General features: G+C 49.7%; 2 protein-coding genes across 2 annotated transcripts in view; both read left to right on the top strand.

The window, feature by feature from the left end:
- Positions 1–18,353, top strand: part of LOC141047167 (uncharacterized) — a 549,720-nt gene that overhangs the window by 194,950 nt on the left and 336,417 nt on the right. The window lies entirely within an intron of this gene.
- LOC141047169 (uncharacterized) overlaps positions 1,232–18,353 on the top strand; it is a 38,309-nt gene continuing 21,187 nt past the window's right edge. The window contains exon 1 of the mRNA XM_073542126.1: positions 1,232–1,351. Coding sequence (XP_073398227.1) covers positions 1,232–1,351 — 120 coding nt within the window. The remainder of the gene's footprint in view (positions 1,352–18,353) is intronic.

The raw sequence follows: 18,353 nt of genomic DNA, 5'->3' as shown, positions 1-18,353 counted from the left end.
CATAATACTGTGTCAGGTGTTGTGGGGGCTGTCATACTGTGTGAGGTCTGTGGGAGCCATCATACTGTGTTGGAGACCCCATTTTGAGCTACATGGGCACACAGGAGATAAAATTCCTTGAGATGAGTCAGATAGGGATAAATAAGTGGGAAATAAAGACCTTTGGTCTAGCTGGTTGCAGTCCTGAATTGATACGGTGTTGTGTGCCAGGAGGGAGACATCAGATAGTATGTTCTGAAGGAAAGCAAAGATATAATGTCAGAGAAAATCTGGATTGCAGGCATGGCACCCCAGAAGTCTGGATGTCACAGTGGCATTGCCTCCCTCACAGGAGGTGATGTCATGCCTGGAAGCAAGGAGGGTCTCCTTTACCAGGTAACACCAGCATCCAACACTGTTCCTGACTTCAGACTAGAAGGGGGAGCTCTACCTGGTTTCAGGAGAACTTCCCTATAAGTTCTGACTTGGAGGCAGGGTTAGTCAGTCTGTGAAAAAGAGTGAGAGAAGAAGGAGGGAAGTGAAAGAGAACCTGGGGAGTGGAGCTGTGACCTAGCTCACCCCAGAGTTGAGCACTAGAAACCGGACGCTAGACTCCGTGGCTACGCAAGTACAAAAGCCCCAGCAGCTAAATAGGAGGGCAGGGGACTGCAGGTCTCCTGGTCCCATCAACCACCCGTTGGCACAGCAGCACCCTAGAGCCGCCACGAAGGAGAGACACCTGTAGTAGGCTCAAGCTGCCTGCCATGAGGGCAAGGACTTAAGGACAGGGAGGAACAGAGGCCCAAGCATAGCTTTAGGCGGCCAGGACCTCAGAAGACAGCGCAATAGGAAGGCCTCAAAACTCATCTGGCTCAGGTGAACCTATACTGCTTCCAGGCTGCCCGGATCTCCATACCAACTGTCATCAGTGCCCCAGTCTGCATTTCAAATCATCAAGTAAAGGTAAAGAAAACTACAACCCTTGTGTCTTCAGTCATTCCCCACTCCCTCAGTCCTGCACCCCAAGGTCAACGATGCCTTGTAAGACCTTTACCAGTAGCCCTGGGGCCCCACTCCATCTTTGGGGAGTAGAACCATCCCAGCTGCATCACCATCGGCCCCAGCAGTCTCCTTAAGCAGTGTCGGCCATCCATTGCCAAACACCATTGGTAGCATCACGTTAAATCCACTATAAACTTTCCCTCAGTATTTTTATTGCACGCCCAGGGCCACGGGCTGGGTCACTGCTGCCATGACATCCCCCCTCCCGGAGAACCGACCGGCCCGGAACGATTGCCCCACAGCCCTGGTGGGCGCCGCACAAGCAGAGAGAATAGCAGAAACAAAGAGTAAGGCGAGGTTCTTAGCTCAGGTTTGCTGGACTATTTGGCTTATTACAAAAGTTATGTACACATGTAGCCAGAAAGTTCCTGACTTTGCATAATGCAGAAGAAGCATTCATAAAGTGTAATGCTTCCTACCTGATGTGTATACTCATCAAGTTCTTGATAAGTAATGGAAAGTTTATTTTTGAGCTTTTGGTCTCCCTCATTCATCTCCATACCATCTGGGTCGGGCCTGCCAAGTACAACAGTAGCATGTGTGTATATATAAAAAACTTCCTTCTCACCCCTCAATGGGGATGGTCTTTGTTGTCCTTTCTCATTCTCAGGTCCTCTACCAGAGGCCTGGGTGTTTGAGGGTTCTGTGCAGGATCTTAGTTGTTCCCAGTATTGCTCTTTTCTGGACAGAGAGCTCAGATGTTGCTCCTGGGATCTGTTGTAGCCATTCTTCCAACTTAGGGGTCACTGCTCCAAGTGCTTCTATCACCACTGGAATCACTGTTGCATTCACCTTCCACATCTTCAGTTCTTCTTTGAGGCCCTGGTATTTCTACAGCTTCTCATATTCCTTCTTCCTAATGTTGCTGTCACTTGGCACTGCCACATCAATTATCATTGCTGTCTTCTGATCCTTATCTACTATGACAGTGTCTGGTTGGTTAGCCAACACCTGCTTATCTGTCTGGAACTTGAAGTCCCATAGGATTTTAGCCCTTTCAATTTCCACTTTTTCTGGGGTCTGCCACCTGGACTTAGGGGGCTTAGCCCATATGCTGCACAGATGTTCCTGTATACATTTCCCGCTACTTGATTCTGGCATTCAGTATACACTGTTACTGCTTGCATTTTGCATCCTGCCACTATGTGTTGGACTGTTTCTGAGGTTTCTTTGCATAGTCTGCACCTTGGGTCTTGTCTTGTGTGGTAGATTCCTGCTTCTATGGATCTTGTACTTAGTGCTTGCTTTTGTCCTGCTATGATTAGTGCCTCTTTGATGTCTCGGAGTCCAGCTTTCTTCAACCATTGGTAGGATTTCTCCATGTCAGCCACTTCCATTATCTGTCGGTTGTACATCCCTTGCTTGTCTTGCCTTGGAGCTTCATGTTCCTGTTCTTCCTTCCAGATATGTTGTTGCTGCCTTAGGTTTTCTCTTAGCATCTCATCTTCTGGTGCCATTCTTCTGATGTATTCCTGTATACTCCTTGTTTCATCCATTATGGTGGCTTGGATGCTTATCAAGTCTCGACCACCCTCCTTTCTGTTGGTATACAATCTTTGGGTGCTAGAATTAGGGTGGAGACCTCCATGCATTGTGAGGAGCTTTTGTGTCTTCACAGCTGCAGCTTCCATCTCTTCTTTTGGCCAGCACACTATGCCAGCAGGGTATCTGATAACTGGCAGGGCTTATGTATTGATGGCACTGATTTTATTCTTCCCATTGAGTTGGCTCTTCAGGACCTGTCTTACCCTTTGATGGTATTTGGATGTTGCTGCTTTCCTTGCCTCCTCATTATGGTTACCGCATCCCTGTGGGATGCTGAGGTACTTGTACCATGTCTGTACATCTGCTGTGTGCCCTGCTGGTAATTCCACTCCATCGGCCTTGACTACCGTGCCTCTCTTTATTACCAACCGGCCGCACACTTCTCCAGTCCGAAGGACATCCCGGTAAATTTAGTGTAGATCCTTGTTAGGTGGATCAGTGAATCGATGTCTCATTCGTTTTTTTGCATACAGCTTCATATCATCCATATAGAGGAGGTGGCTGATGATGCTTCCACCCTTGAACTTGCATCCATAGCCAGACTCTGTAATTAGGACTGAGGGGGTTCAAGCCTATGCAGAACGGCAATGGGGACAGTGCATCACCTTGGTATATGCCGCATTTGATGGTCACTTGTGCTAGTTGTCTTGAGTTGACTTCCATTGTTGTTCTCCATAGCCCCATTGAGTTTCTGAGGAAGGTTCTTAATTTCCTGTTGACATTGTAGAGAGCCAAGCATTCACAGATCCATGTGCATGGCATTGAGTCATAGGCTTTCCTGTAGTCAATCCAGGCTGTGCTGAGATTGGTCTGTCTGGATCTTGAGTGACTGCTTCATCTACTAGGAGCTGGTGCTTAGAGCCTCTTGTGTTAGTCCCGATGCCTTTCTGAGGAGCTCCTAAATTATATTCTAAGGCTCCTGACACTATAATACTACCTTAGGTGGCTGTTATAGCTGTTAAAAGTGCATAACCGCCAACGTGGGAGTCTGTAGGGTTCATACAAAATATACCAGTAATGGTCCTTGGGCAAGACTACTAACACTATTATGCCTACCTCAATAAATATGAGAGTGTCACAAACAAAGAGAGTCATGCCAGCTTGGACGTCGCCCGGATTAACAAGGTCCGCGTCAGATGTCGAGGAACCAGGACAATCTGATGGTAAATGGGCTACTGGAACAAACCATTCATGGACAAGGCAAGAGAACCTGGATCTGATGAAACGCTGCTATAACAGCAGATCAAATGAGAGCGGATATATGAAGCATATGAGGAAACTCTAGATGGATATAAGACCTGCAGGTCTACTGACTGAGAAACAACTAGTCACCCAACGTTTCAATATCATAAAGAGAAAGCTATTATCACAACTTGAGATGGATCAAATGCACTGCAGAACCACCTTTCATGAAGACCTGGAAGAACAACATGTGCAACCCCCTGAAGATCCTGATCCAATCCTGCAACTAGAGAGCACTGCAGCTGATCTGAAACAGAAGATTGTAGGTAAACTAAATACCATCAATATGCCAAGGCCAATCCTGCCAAGGCCCAGCAAAGGAACACCACCAGATAGTATGCTAGAAGATGCCAATAGAGCACTTGCATCAATACCTACCTCCACTATAACTCAAACTAATAAACTGATCTATGCTACTGCCTCAGTAATCTAAAGACATACTAATAGGGAATTTAGATTGTGAGCCCCATCGGGGACAGTGATGATGATGTGTGCAAAATGTAAAGCGCTGCGGAATATGTTAGCGCTATATAAAAATAAAGATTATTATTATTATTATTATCTATGCTACTGCCTCAGCAATCATGGAAATGCTTGGCTATACAACCAGCAAGAACAACAGAAGTATGTGCCCCACTTGAAAAAGAAGGCTGGAGACAAAAATCAAGATGACACAAAGGGAAGTCAGCCAACTAACAGAAATACAGAAAGGTGTTAAGATCTAGAATAAGACCAAGCTGGACAAGTACAAAGACATGACCCCAGCTGAAACCCTAGAGACTGCTAAGCAAAGGCTCACAGCACTCGCTGCAAGACGAAGGAGATACACTAGAGAAGCTGAGGCCAAGAAGATAAATGCTCTGTTCTCCAAAGAACCATCCAAAGTGTACTCCCAACTACAGAACAGCACAAAGGGAGCAACTCCACCAACAGCAGAGACTGAAGAATACTGGAGGGACATATGGGAGAAGGAAAAAACACACAACACCAGTGCAATGTGGCTGCAAGATCTGAGAATGAAACACAGCAACCACCTAGAGCAAGAACCAGTCACCATTACAGAAGCAGACATCCAACGTCGGGTCAAGAACATGAAGAGCTGGACAGCACCTGGCCCAGACATGATGCACACCTACTGGCTAAAGAAATTAACAGCAGTGCATGAACGCATGGCAAAGCAGATGGACCAACTGCTAGAAGCAGGCCACTATCCAGCTTGGCTAGCACAAGGTAGAATAATGCTGATCTTGAAGGATCCTCATAAAGGAACAGTTTTATCCAACTACCGCCCAATAACCTGCCTTACAACAACATGTAAACTCCTGTCAGGCATCATAGCCACCACCAAGCTACAGAACCATATGAACCAGTACATTAATCCATCTCAGAAAGGTATTGGGACCGTCATCATATTATATATATATTATACACACACAAAAGTAGCATGTGTGTGTATGTGTGTATATATATACTGTATATATCCAGAAAGCAGGAACAGCACACCGGTTCTTCAGGGTTAAAGGAGAGCTGTTTATTTAGCCCATAAGTGCAACGTTTCGGTTCAAGTGGTGAACCTTTTTCAAGCAGTGAATATGTTACAAATGCCAGGTATTTATAGGTTGTACAAAAATTACAATCGTTAGCAAGATTACAGTGAAAAAGACATGATCCCTCTGAGATAGAGGGTATACATAAAGTGCCGAGGGCTATTCAAGTTTACACAAATGTTAAAAAGTGCTATATAATTCCATCACTATGCTGATATTGCATACAGTGCACAATATAGTGTTAATTGATAAGCAGTGTTCAGGTGCATAAAATCAACAAGATTAATTAGCCCCATGGCTTACCCCATTAAGCACTTGAAAAAGCATGCTGGCTGGCGTCCTGCAGCATCAGAATGCGCATGACAGGAAGAACAACATAAGAAAGCAATAAGCGCTTCATAACGCAAGCACATCCCCTATCTCTGAATGTCGGGCCCTCAGACCATCCTCATGGAGTCGGTTTCTAACTGTGCAGACACATGCACATTTGTGGCCTACTGGAGGTCATTTTGCAGGGCTCTGGTAGTGCTCCTCCTGTTCCTCCTTGCACAAAGGCTGAGGTAGCAGTCCTGCTGCTGGGTTGTTGCCCTCCTATGGCCCCCTACAAGTCTCCTCATATATTGGCCTGTCTCCTGGTAGCGCCTCTGCACAATACGCTGACAGACACAGCAATCCTTCTTGTCACAGCTCGCATTGATGTGCCATCCTGGATGAGCTGCACTACCTGAGCCACTTGTGTGGGTTGTAGAATCCGTCTCATGCTACCAAGAGTTTGAAAGCACAACCAAGATTCAAAAGTGACCAAAACATCAGCCAGAAGGCATTGGCACTGAGATGCGATCTGTGATCCCCACCTGCAGAACCACTCCTTTATTGAGGGTGTCTTGATAATTGCCAATAACTTCCATCTGTTGTCTATTCCATTTGCACAACAGCATGTGAAATTGATTGTCAATCAGTGTTGCTTCCTAAGTGGACAGTTTGATTTCACAGAAGTTTGATATACTTGGCGTTATATTCTGTTGTTTAAGTGTACCCTTTATTTTTTTGAGCAGTGAAAAATAACTTTATTAGTGCATGATATATCTTTATTACAAAATAATAAAATAAAATACAAATTAATAATAAAACAAGATAAAACCCTCTACTAGAGTTGAGCGATACCAGCCGATACTTGAAAATATCGGATCGGAATGGATCGGCCGATCTTTAAAAAAAGTATCGGTATCGCCGATTCCGATACCGGGAACCAATGCAAGTCAATGGGGCCAAAATATCGGAATTAAAAAAACCCCTTTCTTTCCTTGTAGGTTAATTCTACATGAAGAAAAACAACTAAGAATAATGTAGAATGTATTGTGGGAGGTGGAGGAGACATTAAAGCCATAGAGGTTTAGCCCAATCAAATGGAATAGCAGGAATTAAACTTTTTTTTTTAAAGATGTTAGGAGTTACAAAGATATTGACTATGTTAGCCTCATTTATATTTTGCCAGACATGTATGTCTTCTTCTTCTACTTCCTTTTTTTACATTCTTCTTCTTCTTCTTCTTCTACTTCCTTTTTTTACATTCTTCTTCTTCTTCTTCTACTTCCTTTTTTTACATTCTTCTTCTTCTACTTCCTTTTTTTACATTCTTCTTCTTATTCCTTTTTTTACATTCTTCTTCTTCTTCTACTTCCTTTTTTGACATTCTTCTTCTTCTTCTTCTACTTCCTTTTTTTACATTCTTCTTCTTCTTCTACTTCCTTTTTTTACATTCTTCTTCTTCTTCTTCTACTTCCTTTTTTTACATTCTTCTTCTTCTTCTTCTACTTCCTTTTTTTACATTCTTCTTCTTCTTCTTCTTCTTCTTCCTTTTCTTACATTCTTCATATTCTTCTTATTCAACAATTATTATTCTACATATTCAGCTTCTTCATCTTCTTCCTATTCTTCTTCATCATATTCTTGTTTGTGTCAGGCATTCCTGTAGTTGTTATCTAGAAAAGTTAGAAGTTTACACCTTCCGTTCTGCCTGTCACAAAAGATTTACAACAGGATTTGTCCGCGTTCAGTTTGGCCTGCAGAAGCAGGCCTTTTCCAGGGGCACCACGAGGAGGAACGGACTCACCCCCATACACTGCTTAGTCTTCTTCTGCTTATAAATAAGATAATATCATTTGCTCAGAGTATTAGTCTTATGCTTAATGTTCTTCTGCTTTGTTTTTTTTATGCTTCTTTGTCTTTTCTCTCTTGTTGTTCTGCATCTTGGTGGTTGTCTTCCTGTTCTTTGTCCTCTTGAACCAGCTGACGGTACTGGCACCCGGAGGGGCAGCAGAAGGAACAAGAGCCAATGGCACTACCGAGGACCAGCTGACGGTGCTGGAACCCGGTTACTAAGCAGGAGGTACCTGTGCTACAAAGCACTACCAAGGACCAGCAGACGTTGCCGGAACTCGGATACCGAGATGGAGGCACCTAGGCCAAAGGCTCTGACGAGAACCAGCTGACGGTGCTGGAACCCGGAGGGGTAGCATAAGCTGCAAGAGCAAATGGAAATAGCGAGGACCAGCTGACAGTGCTGGCACCCGGAGGGGCAGCAGAAGGAATAAGAGCCAATGGCACAACCGAGGACCAGCTGACGGTGCTGGAACCCGGTTACTAAGCAGGAGGTACCTGTGCTACAAAGCACTACCAAGGACCAGCAGACGTTGCCGGAACTCGGATACCGAGATGGAGGCACCTAGGCCAAAGGCTCTGACGAGAACCAGCTGACGGTGCTGGAACCCGGAGGGGTAGCATAAGCTGCAAGAGCAAATGGAAATAGCGAGGACCAGCTGACAGTGCTGGCACCCGGAGGGGCAGCAGAAGGAATAAGAGCCAATGGCACAACCGAGGACCAGCTGACGGTGCTGGAACCCGGTTACTAAGCAGGAGGTACCTGTGCTACAAAGCACTACCAAGGACCAGCAGACGTTGCCGGAACTCGGATACCGAGATGGAGGCACCTAGGCCAAAGGCTCTGACGAGAACCAGCTGACGGTGCTGGAACCCGGAGGGGTAGCATAAGCTGCAAGAGCAAATGGAAATAGCGAGGACCAGCTGACAGTGCTGGCACCCGGAGGGGCAGCAGAAGGAATAAGAGCCAATGGCACAACCGAGGACCAGCTGACGGTGCTGGAACCCGGTTACTAAGCAGGAGGTACCTGTGCTACAAAGCACTACCAAGGACCAGCAGACGTTGCCGGAACTCGGATACCGAGATGGAGGCACCTAGGCCAAAGGCTCTGACGAGAACCAGCTGACGGTGCTGGAACCCGGAGGGGTAGCATAAGCTGCAAGAGCAAATGGAAATAGCGAGGACCAGCTGACAGTGCTGGCACCCGGAGGGGCAGCAGAAGGAATAAGAGCCAATGGCACAACCGAGGACCAGCTGACGGTGCTGGAACCCGGTTACTAAGCAGGAGGTACCTGTGCTACAAAGCACTACCAAGGACCAGCAGACGTTGCCGGAACTCGGATACCGAGATGGAGGCACCTAGGCCAAAGGCTCTGATGAGAACCAGCTGACGGTGCTGGAACCCGGAGGGGTATCAGAAGTTACCCCTGAAAAGCAAAGTTGGCATGCCGCAAGCTGGCCGCAGTTACCGAATCACACAGTCCTACAGGGGGTGCTTGTCCTACTGGCACTATGGAACAAACCTTTCTTACCAGAACCCGCAGTCCACATAGGAAGCACCTAAACTGCTGGCACCCTAGCCTCGGCTAACCCAACCGCAACACGACATGGCAACTTGGGGTGGCAAACTGACATTGACACTTCCCGGAAACAGCAGGCAGGGCTGGAACCAAGCTGGGCAGGAGGGAGTACCCGTGCCAAAGTCAGTTATGAGCAGCAACTGGCGATGTTGGAGCCCAGGACAAGCACTTAGCAGGCTGAGGCCTGATGTGCTGTCAATTGGGAGGCAGCAGGACAGATTGCCATCAAAACAGCAGGGGAACAGCTGACGTTACTGAACCCCACAAACACAGGAGCTAGTGTTTTACTCTGTGAAGACGGCACTTCCGAGCAACAACTGGCTGTGTTGAAGCCCAGGGACAAGCACGGAGCAGGCTTAGGCTGCATTGAAGAAATTTTAAGATCGGTTGTAGACTACTAATTTGAACCAAGCTCCACTTAGGCCTGTGGCTTCACTGATTTTCGTATTTCCCCTGTCCTCCAACCCCGCCAGTTACAGCTCCGAAGTGGCGTCTGCACAATCCACACTTGTTCCTGTGTTACAGGTGTTCAGTCCGGTCAGTTAATCCCCTGATGTGTGTCCGGCAATGTCGCCTGCTCTGTCCACATTCCGATAATGGGAATGTGGACAGAGCAGGCGACATTGCCGGACACACATCAGGGGATTAACTGACCGGACTGAACACCTGTAACACAGGAACAAGTGTGGATTGTGCAGACGCCACTTCGGAGCTGTAACTGGCGGGGTTGGAGGACAGGGGAAATACGAGAGACAGTGTAGCCACAGGCCTAATTGGAGCACGGTTAAAAATCAGTAGTGGTACGACTGTGTAGGCAGCAGGAGACTTTGCCATCCACACAGCAGGGGATCAGCTGACATTACTGAACCCCACTGAGACACGGGAGCAAGTGTCTCTTTCCGTGTGGACGGCACTTCCGAACTACAACTGGCTGTGTTGAAGCCCAGGAAATAGGAGGGTGTAGGCAGAGGCCTACTGTATTTTGAATGAGTTTACAGCAGGAGAGACTGCCATCCACACAGCAGGGGATCAGCTGACGTTACTGAACCCCACTGAGACACGGGAGCAAGTGTCTCTTTCCGTGTGGACGGCACTTCCGAACTACAACTGGCTGTGTTGAAGCCCAGGAAATAGGAGGGTGTAGGCAGAGGCCTACTGTATTTTGAATGAGTTTACAGCAGGAGAGACTGCCATCCACACAGCAGGGGATCAGCTGACGTTACTGAACCCCACTGAGACACGGGAGCAAGTATCTCTTTCCGTGTGGACGGCACTTCCGAACTACAACTGGCTGTGTTGAAGCCCAGGAAATAGGAGGGTGTAGGCAGAGGCCTACTGTATTTTGAATGAGTTTACAGCAGCAGAGACTGCCATCCACACAGCAGGGGATCAGCTGACGTTACTGAACCCCACTGAGACACGGGAGCAAGTGTCTCTTTCCGTGTGGACGGCACTTCCGAACTACAACTGGCTGTGTTGAAGCCCAGGAAATAGGAGGGTGTAGGCAGAGGCCTACTGTATTTTGAATGAGGTGACAGCAGGAGAGACTGCCATCCACACAGCAGGGGATCAGCTGACGTTACTGAACCCCACTGAGACACGGGAGCAAGTATCTCTTTCCGTGTGGACGGCACTTCCGAACTACAACTGGCTGTGTTGAAGCCCAGGAAATAGGAGGGTGTAGGCAGAGGCCTACTGAATTTTGAATGAGTTTACAGCAGGAGAGACTGCCATCCACACAGCAGGGGATCAGCTGACGTTACTGAACCCCACTGAGACACGGGAGCAAGTGTCTCTTTCCGTGTGGACGGCACTTCCGAACTACAACTGGCTGTGTTGAAGCCCAGGAAATAGGAGGGTGTAGGCAGAGGCCTACTGAATTTTGAATGAGGTGACAGCAGGAGAGACTGCCATCCACACAGCAGGGGATCAGCTGACGTTACTGAACCCCACTGAGACACGGGAGCAAGTATCTCTTTCCGTGTGGACGGCACTTCCGAACTACAACTGGCTGTGTTGAAGCCCAGGAAATAGGAGGGTGTAGGCAGAGGCCTACTGTATTTTGAATGAGTTTACAGCAGGAGAGACTGCCATCCACACAGCAGGGGATCAGCTGACGTTACTGAACCCCACTGAGACACGGGAGCAAGTGTCTCTTTCCGTGTGGACGGCACTTCCGAACTACAACTGGCTGTGTTGAAGCCCAGGAAATAGGAGGGTGTAGGCAGAGGCCTACTGTATTTTGAATGAGGTGACAGCAGGAGAGACTGCCATCCACACAGCAGGGGATCAGCTGACGTTACTGAACCCCACTGAGACACGGGAGCAAGTATCTCTTTCCGTGTGGACGGCACTTCCGAACTACAACTGGCTGTGTTGAAGCCCAGGAAATAGGAGGGTGTAGGCAGAGGCCTACTGTATTTTGAATGAGGTGACAGCAGGAGAGACTGCCATCCACACAGCAGGGGATCAGCTGACGTTACTGAACCCCACTGAGACACGGGAGCAAGTGTCTCTTTCCGTGTGGACGGCACTTCCGAACTCCAACTGGCTGTGTTGAAGCCCAGGAAATAGGAGGGTGTAGGCAGAGGCCTACTGTATTTTGAATGAGTTTACAGCAGGAGAGACTGCCATCCACACAGCAGGGGATCAGCTGACGTTACTGAACCCCACTGAGACACGGGAGCAAGTGTCTCTTTCCGTGTGGACGGCACTTCCGAACTCCAACTGGCTGTGTTGAAGCCCAGGAAATAGGAGGGTGTAGGCAGAGGCCTACTGTATTTTGAATGAGTTTACAGCAGGAGAGACTGCCATCCACACAGCAGGGGATCAGCTGACGTTACTGAACCCCACTGAGACACGGGAGCAAGTATCTCTTTCCGTGTGGACGGCACTTCCGAACTACAACTGGCTGTGTTGAAGCCCAGGAAATAGGAGGGTGTAGGCAGAGGCCTACTGTCTTTGTAATGCGGAGACAGCAGGAGAGACTGCCATCTCCACAGCAGGGGAACAGCTGGCAGTGCTGAACCCCACTAACACTTGAACGAATGTGTTTGGCTCTGTGGAGACGACACTTCGGAACACCAACTGACGTTATTGGAGCCCAGGATTAGGCGAGGAGCAGGCTGGGGCCTACTGGATTTTGGCAGGTGAATGCAGCAGGAGACTTGCCATCTCCACAGCAGGGGAACAGCTGGCAGTGCTGAACCCCACTAACACTTGAACGAATGTGTTTGGCTCTGTGGAGACGACACTTCTGAACACCAACTGACGTTGTTGGAGCCCAGGATTAGGCGAGGAGCAGGCTGGGGCCTACTGGATTTTGGCAGGTGAATGCAGCAGGAGACTTGCCATCTCCACAGCAGGGGAACAGCTGGCAGTGCTGAACCCCACTAACACTTGAACGAATGTGTTTGGCTCTGTGGAGACGACACTTCTGAACACCAACTGACGTTGTTGGAGCCCAGGATTAGGCGAGGAGCAGGCTGGGGCCTACTGGATTTTGGCAGGTGAATGCAGCAGGAGACTTGCCATCTCCACAGCAGGGGAACAGCTGGCAGTGCTGAACCCCACTAACACTTGAACGAATGTGTTTGGCTCTGTGGAGACGACACTTCTGAACACCAACTGACGCTGTTGGAGCCCAGGATTAGGCGAGGAGCAGGCTGGGGCCTACTGGATTTTGGCAGGTGAATGCAGCAGGAGACTTGCCATCTCCACAGCAGGGGAACAGCTGGCAGTGCTGAACCCCACTAACACTTGAACGAATGTGTTTGGCTCTGTGGAGACGACACTTCTGAACACCAACTGACGCTGTTGGAGCCCAGGATTAGGCGAGGAGCAGGCTGGGGCCTACTGGATTTTGGCAGGTGAATGCAGCAGGAGACTTGCCATCTCCACAGCAGGGGAACAGCTGGCAGTGCTGAACCCCACTAACACTTGAACGAATGTGTTTGGCTCTGTGGAGACGACACTTCTGAACACCAACTGACGCTGTTGGAGCCCAGGATTAGGCGAGGAGCAGGCTGGGGCCTACTGGATTTTGGCAGGTGAATGCAGCAGGAGACTTGCCATCTCCACAGCAGGGGAACAGCTGGCAGTGCTGAACCCCACTAACACTTGAACGAATGTGTTTGGCTCTGTGGAGACGACACTTCTGAACACCAACTGACGCTGTTGGAGCCCAGGATTAGGCGAGGAGCAGGCTGGGGCCTACTGGATTTTGGCAGGTGAATGCAGCAGGAGACTTGCCATCTCCACAGCAGGGGAACAGCTGGCAGTGCTGAACCCCACTAACACTTGAACGAATGTGTTTGGCTCTGTGGAGACGACACTTCTGAACACCAACTGACGCTGTTGGAGCCCAGGATTAGGCGAGGAGCAGGCTGGGGCCTACTGGATTTTGGCAGGTGAATGCAGCAGGAGACTTGCCATCTCCACAGCAGGGGAACAGCTGGCAGTGCTGAACCCCACTAACACTTGAACGAATGTGTTTGGCTCTGTGGAGACGACACTTCTGAACACCAACTGACGCTGTTGGAGCCCAGGATTAGGCGAGGAGCAGGCTGGGGCCTACTGGATTTTGGCAGGTGAATGCAGCAGGAGACTTGCCATCTCCACAGCAGGGGAACAGCTGGCAGTGCTGAACCCCACTAACACTTGAACGAATGTGTTTGGCTCTGTGGAGACGACACTTCTGAACACCAACTGACGCTGTTGGAGCCCAGGATTAGGCGAGGAGCAGGCTGGGGCCTACTGGATTTTGGCAGGTGAATGCAGCAGGAGACTTGCCATCTCCACAGCAGGGGAACAGCTGGCAGTGCTGAACCCCACTAACACTTGAACGAATGTGTTTGGCTCTGTGGAGACGACACTTCTGAACACCAACTGACGCTGTTGGAGCCCAGGATTACGCATGCCGCATGCAGAGGCCAATGGGCATCGGTTTTTATGGAGGTTGTGGACTACTACTGATTCTAACCATGCTCCACTTAGGCCTCTGGCTCCACTGTCTCTACTATTTACCCTGGCCTCCAACCCCGCCAGCTACATCTCTGAAGTGGCGTCAGCACAATCTACACTTGTTCCTGTGTTACTGGTGCTCAGTCCCATCAGTTGATCCCCTGATGTTTGTCCGGCAAGTTCGCCAGCTCTGTCCTCATTCCCACTACTGGTTATGGGAATGTGGACAGAGCAGGAGACCTTGCCGGACACACATCAGGGGATAAACTGATGGGACTGAGCCACAGGAACACAGGAACAAGTGTAGATTGTGCTGACGCCACTTCAGAGATGTAGATGGCGGGGTTGGAGGTCAGGGGAAATAGTAGAGACAGTGGAGCCAGAGACCTAAGTTGGGCACGTTTAAAAATCAGTAGTGGTTTGAATGTTGATGGAGCTGGTGACTCTGCCGTCCACACAGCAGGGGATCAGCTGGCATTACTGAACCCCAGTAACACAGGAGCTAGTGTGTTTCTCTGTGCAGACGACACATCTGAGCGACAACTGGCTGTGTTGAAGCACAGGGATTATAGTTCAGGTGGTAGAAAAATGAACACACCAGCAGACCTGGATACAGTTGCCAACCACTAATTTAGTCTGTAAGAGGAATGGCAAAGTCTTTGGAGATCCAGGCCTTGTTCATTTTCAGAAAAGTCAGCCGGTCAACATTATCGGAAGATAGTCGCGTGCGACGGTCTGTTAGTACACCACCTGCGGCACTAAAGACACGTTCCGATAATACACTGGCAGCAGGGCAAGCCAGCACCTCCAATGCATACTGGCTAAGCTCTGGCCATGTATCCAGCTTAGAGACCCAAAACTTGAAGGGGGAAGAGCCATCTGGGAGTACAGCGACAGGGCAAGACATGTAGTCTGACACCATCTGACGGAAGCGTTGCCTCCTGCTGACTCGAGGCGTCGCTGATGGTGTAGACAATTGTGGTTGACACACAAAACTTTGCCACATTTGGGCCATAGTGGTCTTGCCTTGTGCTGCGGCACTGCCTCTGCTCCCTCTTTGTGCAGAGTTTCCTCCACTGCCTCGACGCACAGAGCTGCTTTGTAAAGCACTAGCAACAATGCTGTCGGGTGGAATGGAAAACATTATGGACTGCACCAGTGACTCTTCGTACTCCCGCATTTTACGCTCCCGGTTCAACGTTGGTATGAGCCTTTGTACGCTGTCCCGGTAGCGAGGATCTAGGAGGGTGTACACCCAATAATCAGCCGAGACGAGAATGTGGGCGATGCGGCGGTCGTTTCTCAGGCACTGCAGCATGAAATCAACCATGTGCTGCAGACTCCCAACTGCCAAAGAACCGCTGTCCCCTGTTTGAGGCGTGACCTCGACCTGCTCTGCATCACCCCACCCTCGCTGTACATACTGAGTAGAGGTTTGTGTACCTCCCTCCTCTGGAGAGATGTCTTCCTCCTCCATCGACTCCTCCTCATCCTCCTCACAAAGTGTCCCCTGCCTAGGCCTTTGTGAGGAAACACGTAGCGCAGACTGTCCAGAAGCAGATGGCATTTGGGACTCCTCATCCTCCACCTCTTCTGAAACCTCATCCCTTAGTGCTTGCAGTGTTTGTTGAAGCAGGCAGATAAGGGGGACAGTCATGCTGACTAGTGCATCGTCTGCACTCGCCATCTGCGTGGATTCATCGAAGGCACGCAAAACGAGGCAGATGTCCTTCATAGAGGCCCACTCAATGGTGCTGAAGTGTGAACGGCGCACAGTGCGACTTGTTTGCGCCTGATGCAGCTGGTACTCCATGACTGCTGCCTGCTGCTCACACAACCGCTCCAACATATGTAACGTTGAATTCCACCGGGTGGGTAGGTCACATATGATGCGATGTTCCGGAAGGCCAAATCGTCGCTGCAGAGCAGCGAGGCGCGATCTTGCCGTGCTGGAACGTCGCAAGTGAGCGCACTCTATGCGGACCTTGTGCAACAGTGCAGCAAGATCCGGATAGTCCCTCAGAAAGCTCTGCACGACCAAGTTAAGAACATGTGCCAGACATGGGATGTGTGTGAGGTTGCCTAGGCCAAGAGCTGCCACCAGATTTCGGCCATTGTCACACACTACCAAGCCCGGCTGGAGATTCGCTGGCCCAAACCACACATCGCTCTCCAGCTTGATAGCATTCCAGAGCTCCTGCGCTGTGTGGCTTCGATTCCCCAAAGAAATTAATTTGAGTACAGCCTGTTGACGTTTGGCCACGGCTGTGCTCATATCGGTCGTAACAGGCTCCTGCTCTGCTGTTTCTGAGGAACTTGAGTAGGAGGAGGAGTCTATGTGTACAGACTGGAGTCCTGCAATCCGTGGCGTTGGAAGAACACGTACAGCGCCACTCTCCAGATCCGTACCCGGCTCCACAACATTGACCCAGTGGGCAGTGAGGGAAAGGTATCGTCCCTGTCCATGGTTACTGGTCCACGCATCGGTGGTCAGGTGGACCTTGCTACTAACGGCGTTTAGTAGCGCATGTTTTATTTTGCCCTCAACATGTTTCTGCAGGGCAGGGACGGCTCGCCTGCTGAAATAAAAGCGGCTGGGCACGTTGTATTGGGGGACTGCCAATGCCATTAAGTCCCGGAAGGTGTCAGTGTCCACCAGCCTGAATGACAGCATTTCAACTGCCAGAAGTTTGGCAATGCCAGCATTCAGAGACTGTGCTCGGGGATGGTTTGCCGAGTAAGGGCGCCTTTTATCCCATGCCTGTGCTACCGATGGCTGTGATGGATGGGAACGTGCTGTTATGGGTGGAATCTGACAGGGTCTCCGGACAACAGTGGCAGAGGTTCTTCCTTGGCGATCCTGTGAGGAAGCCGAACCAGCAGTGTGTGAGCTGGAGGAAGAGGGCCCAACACGAACTGAAGAGGTGGTAGGTGGTGCTGTACGTTGGCCTACGTCTTCAGGGTGTCTCTGCAACTCCAACTCGTGCTTGGTGCGCACATGTTTCCACATATTTGTGGTATTGAGGTTGCTGACATTTCTCCCTCTTTTGACTCTCTGATGACACAGCTTGCATTTGACAAAGCAAATGTCATCTGCAACTGTGTCAAAAAAGGACCACGCACTGCAACTCTTGTGAGCGCCCGGTTTGCCTTTGGAAGGAGGAATCCTCCTAACGGGTGCCGAAGTGGAGGGTACAGGCAACCAAGTCTTCCCCCTCCCTCTGCCTCCTGTTTTGGCCGGTAGGGGAATCTCTTCCTCCGAGCTGCTCCCACCACCTTCCTGTTGCTCACGCCATGATGGGTCAAGGACCTCATCATCTTCCCTCCCCTCTTCAAACAGCTGCTTCTCCGGGGTTGTCTCGCCAGCACCGTACGCACCAGAAAGTGGCAACTGAGTCTCGTCATCATCTGATGCGTACTGAGGTGTGCTGACCATAGGCACTGGCCCACTCGCCTCTTCAGATTCAGAGGGACAAAGAAGTTGCGCATCACTGCATACTCCCTCTTCTTCACATTCAGGAATGCTGCTTGGCTGGCCCCCTCTTTCCAAGCCAACAGATTCCGAGAACAGAAGTAGAGACTGTGATGGCTCCTGTCCATGTCTCTCTGACTGCCTGGGCACTTTGGCAGGTGGTGAAGAGACAGATGGTTGCTCTTCGGTGCTCTGACCCTGAGAGGATGCGGAAGTAATTGAAGTCGATGCGTTAGCTGCCATCCATCCGACAACGGCTTCAATTTGTTCCTCCCGCAGCAGTGGGGTACGTTGAGGTCCTACAAAGCTGCGCATAAAGGACTGTTGCCTGCTAAAACTGGGGGATGCTGATCCACTGGTGCCCGCAGCAGGCCCAGAATCCCCACGTCCTCTACCTGTAGAATCCCCACGTCCTCTCCCTGCAGAATCCCCACGTCCTCTCCCTGCTGAAACTCCACGCCCACGCCCCCGCGCCTTACTCCCTGCCTTCTTCATCTTGCAAGACTGCTTAAGATAGGCAAAAAAGTACAAAGGGGGGCCTTAGTGTGCTTATTCCTGAACAGCTGGTTACAGGTACAAGAAACACTAATTTTATGAAGTGTGTGTGTGTGGACTAGACTTTAATAGGAGCTGATGTGGCCTACACAAGTTCAAAATGTAGTGTTTGGTGAACTTTTTATGTGGTTTCTTTGTTTGAAACAAACTCAAAGTATGAGAACAAAGAATTGAAACTGATAGTATCACCAACTTTTTGGAGCTATTACAATGCAGGCAGGTAACCTACAATGCAAAAGATGAGGCTC

The sequence above is a fragment of the Dendrobates tinctorius genome, unplaced genomic scaffold (genome assembly GCF_039654945.1).
Source record: "Dendrobates tinctorius isolate UK_male_01 unplaced genomic scaffold, ASM3965494v1 ptg000126l, whole genome shotgun sequence".
In the NCBI taxonomy this organism is placed as follows: domain Eukaryota; kingdom Metazoa; phylum Chordata; class Amphibia; order Anura; family Dendrobatidae; genus Dendrobates; species Dendrobates tinctorius.
Note: the sequence above shows the minus strand (reverse complement) of the source record. Positions and strands in the feature narration are given on the sequence as shown.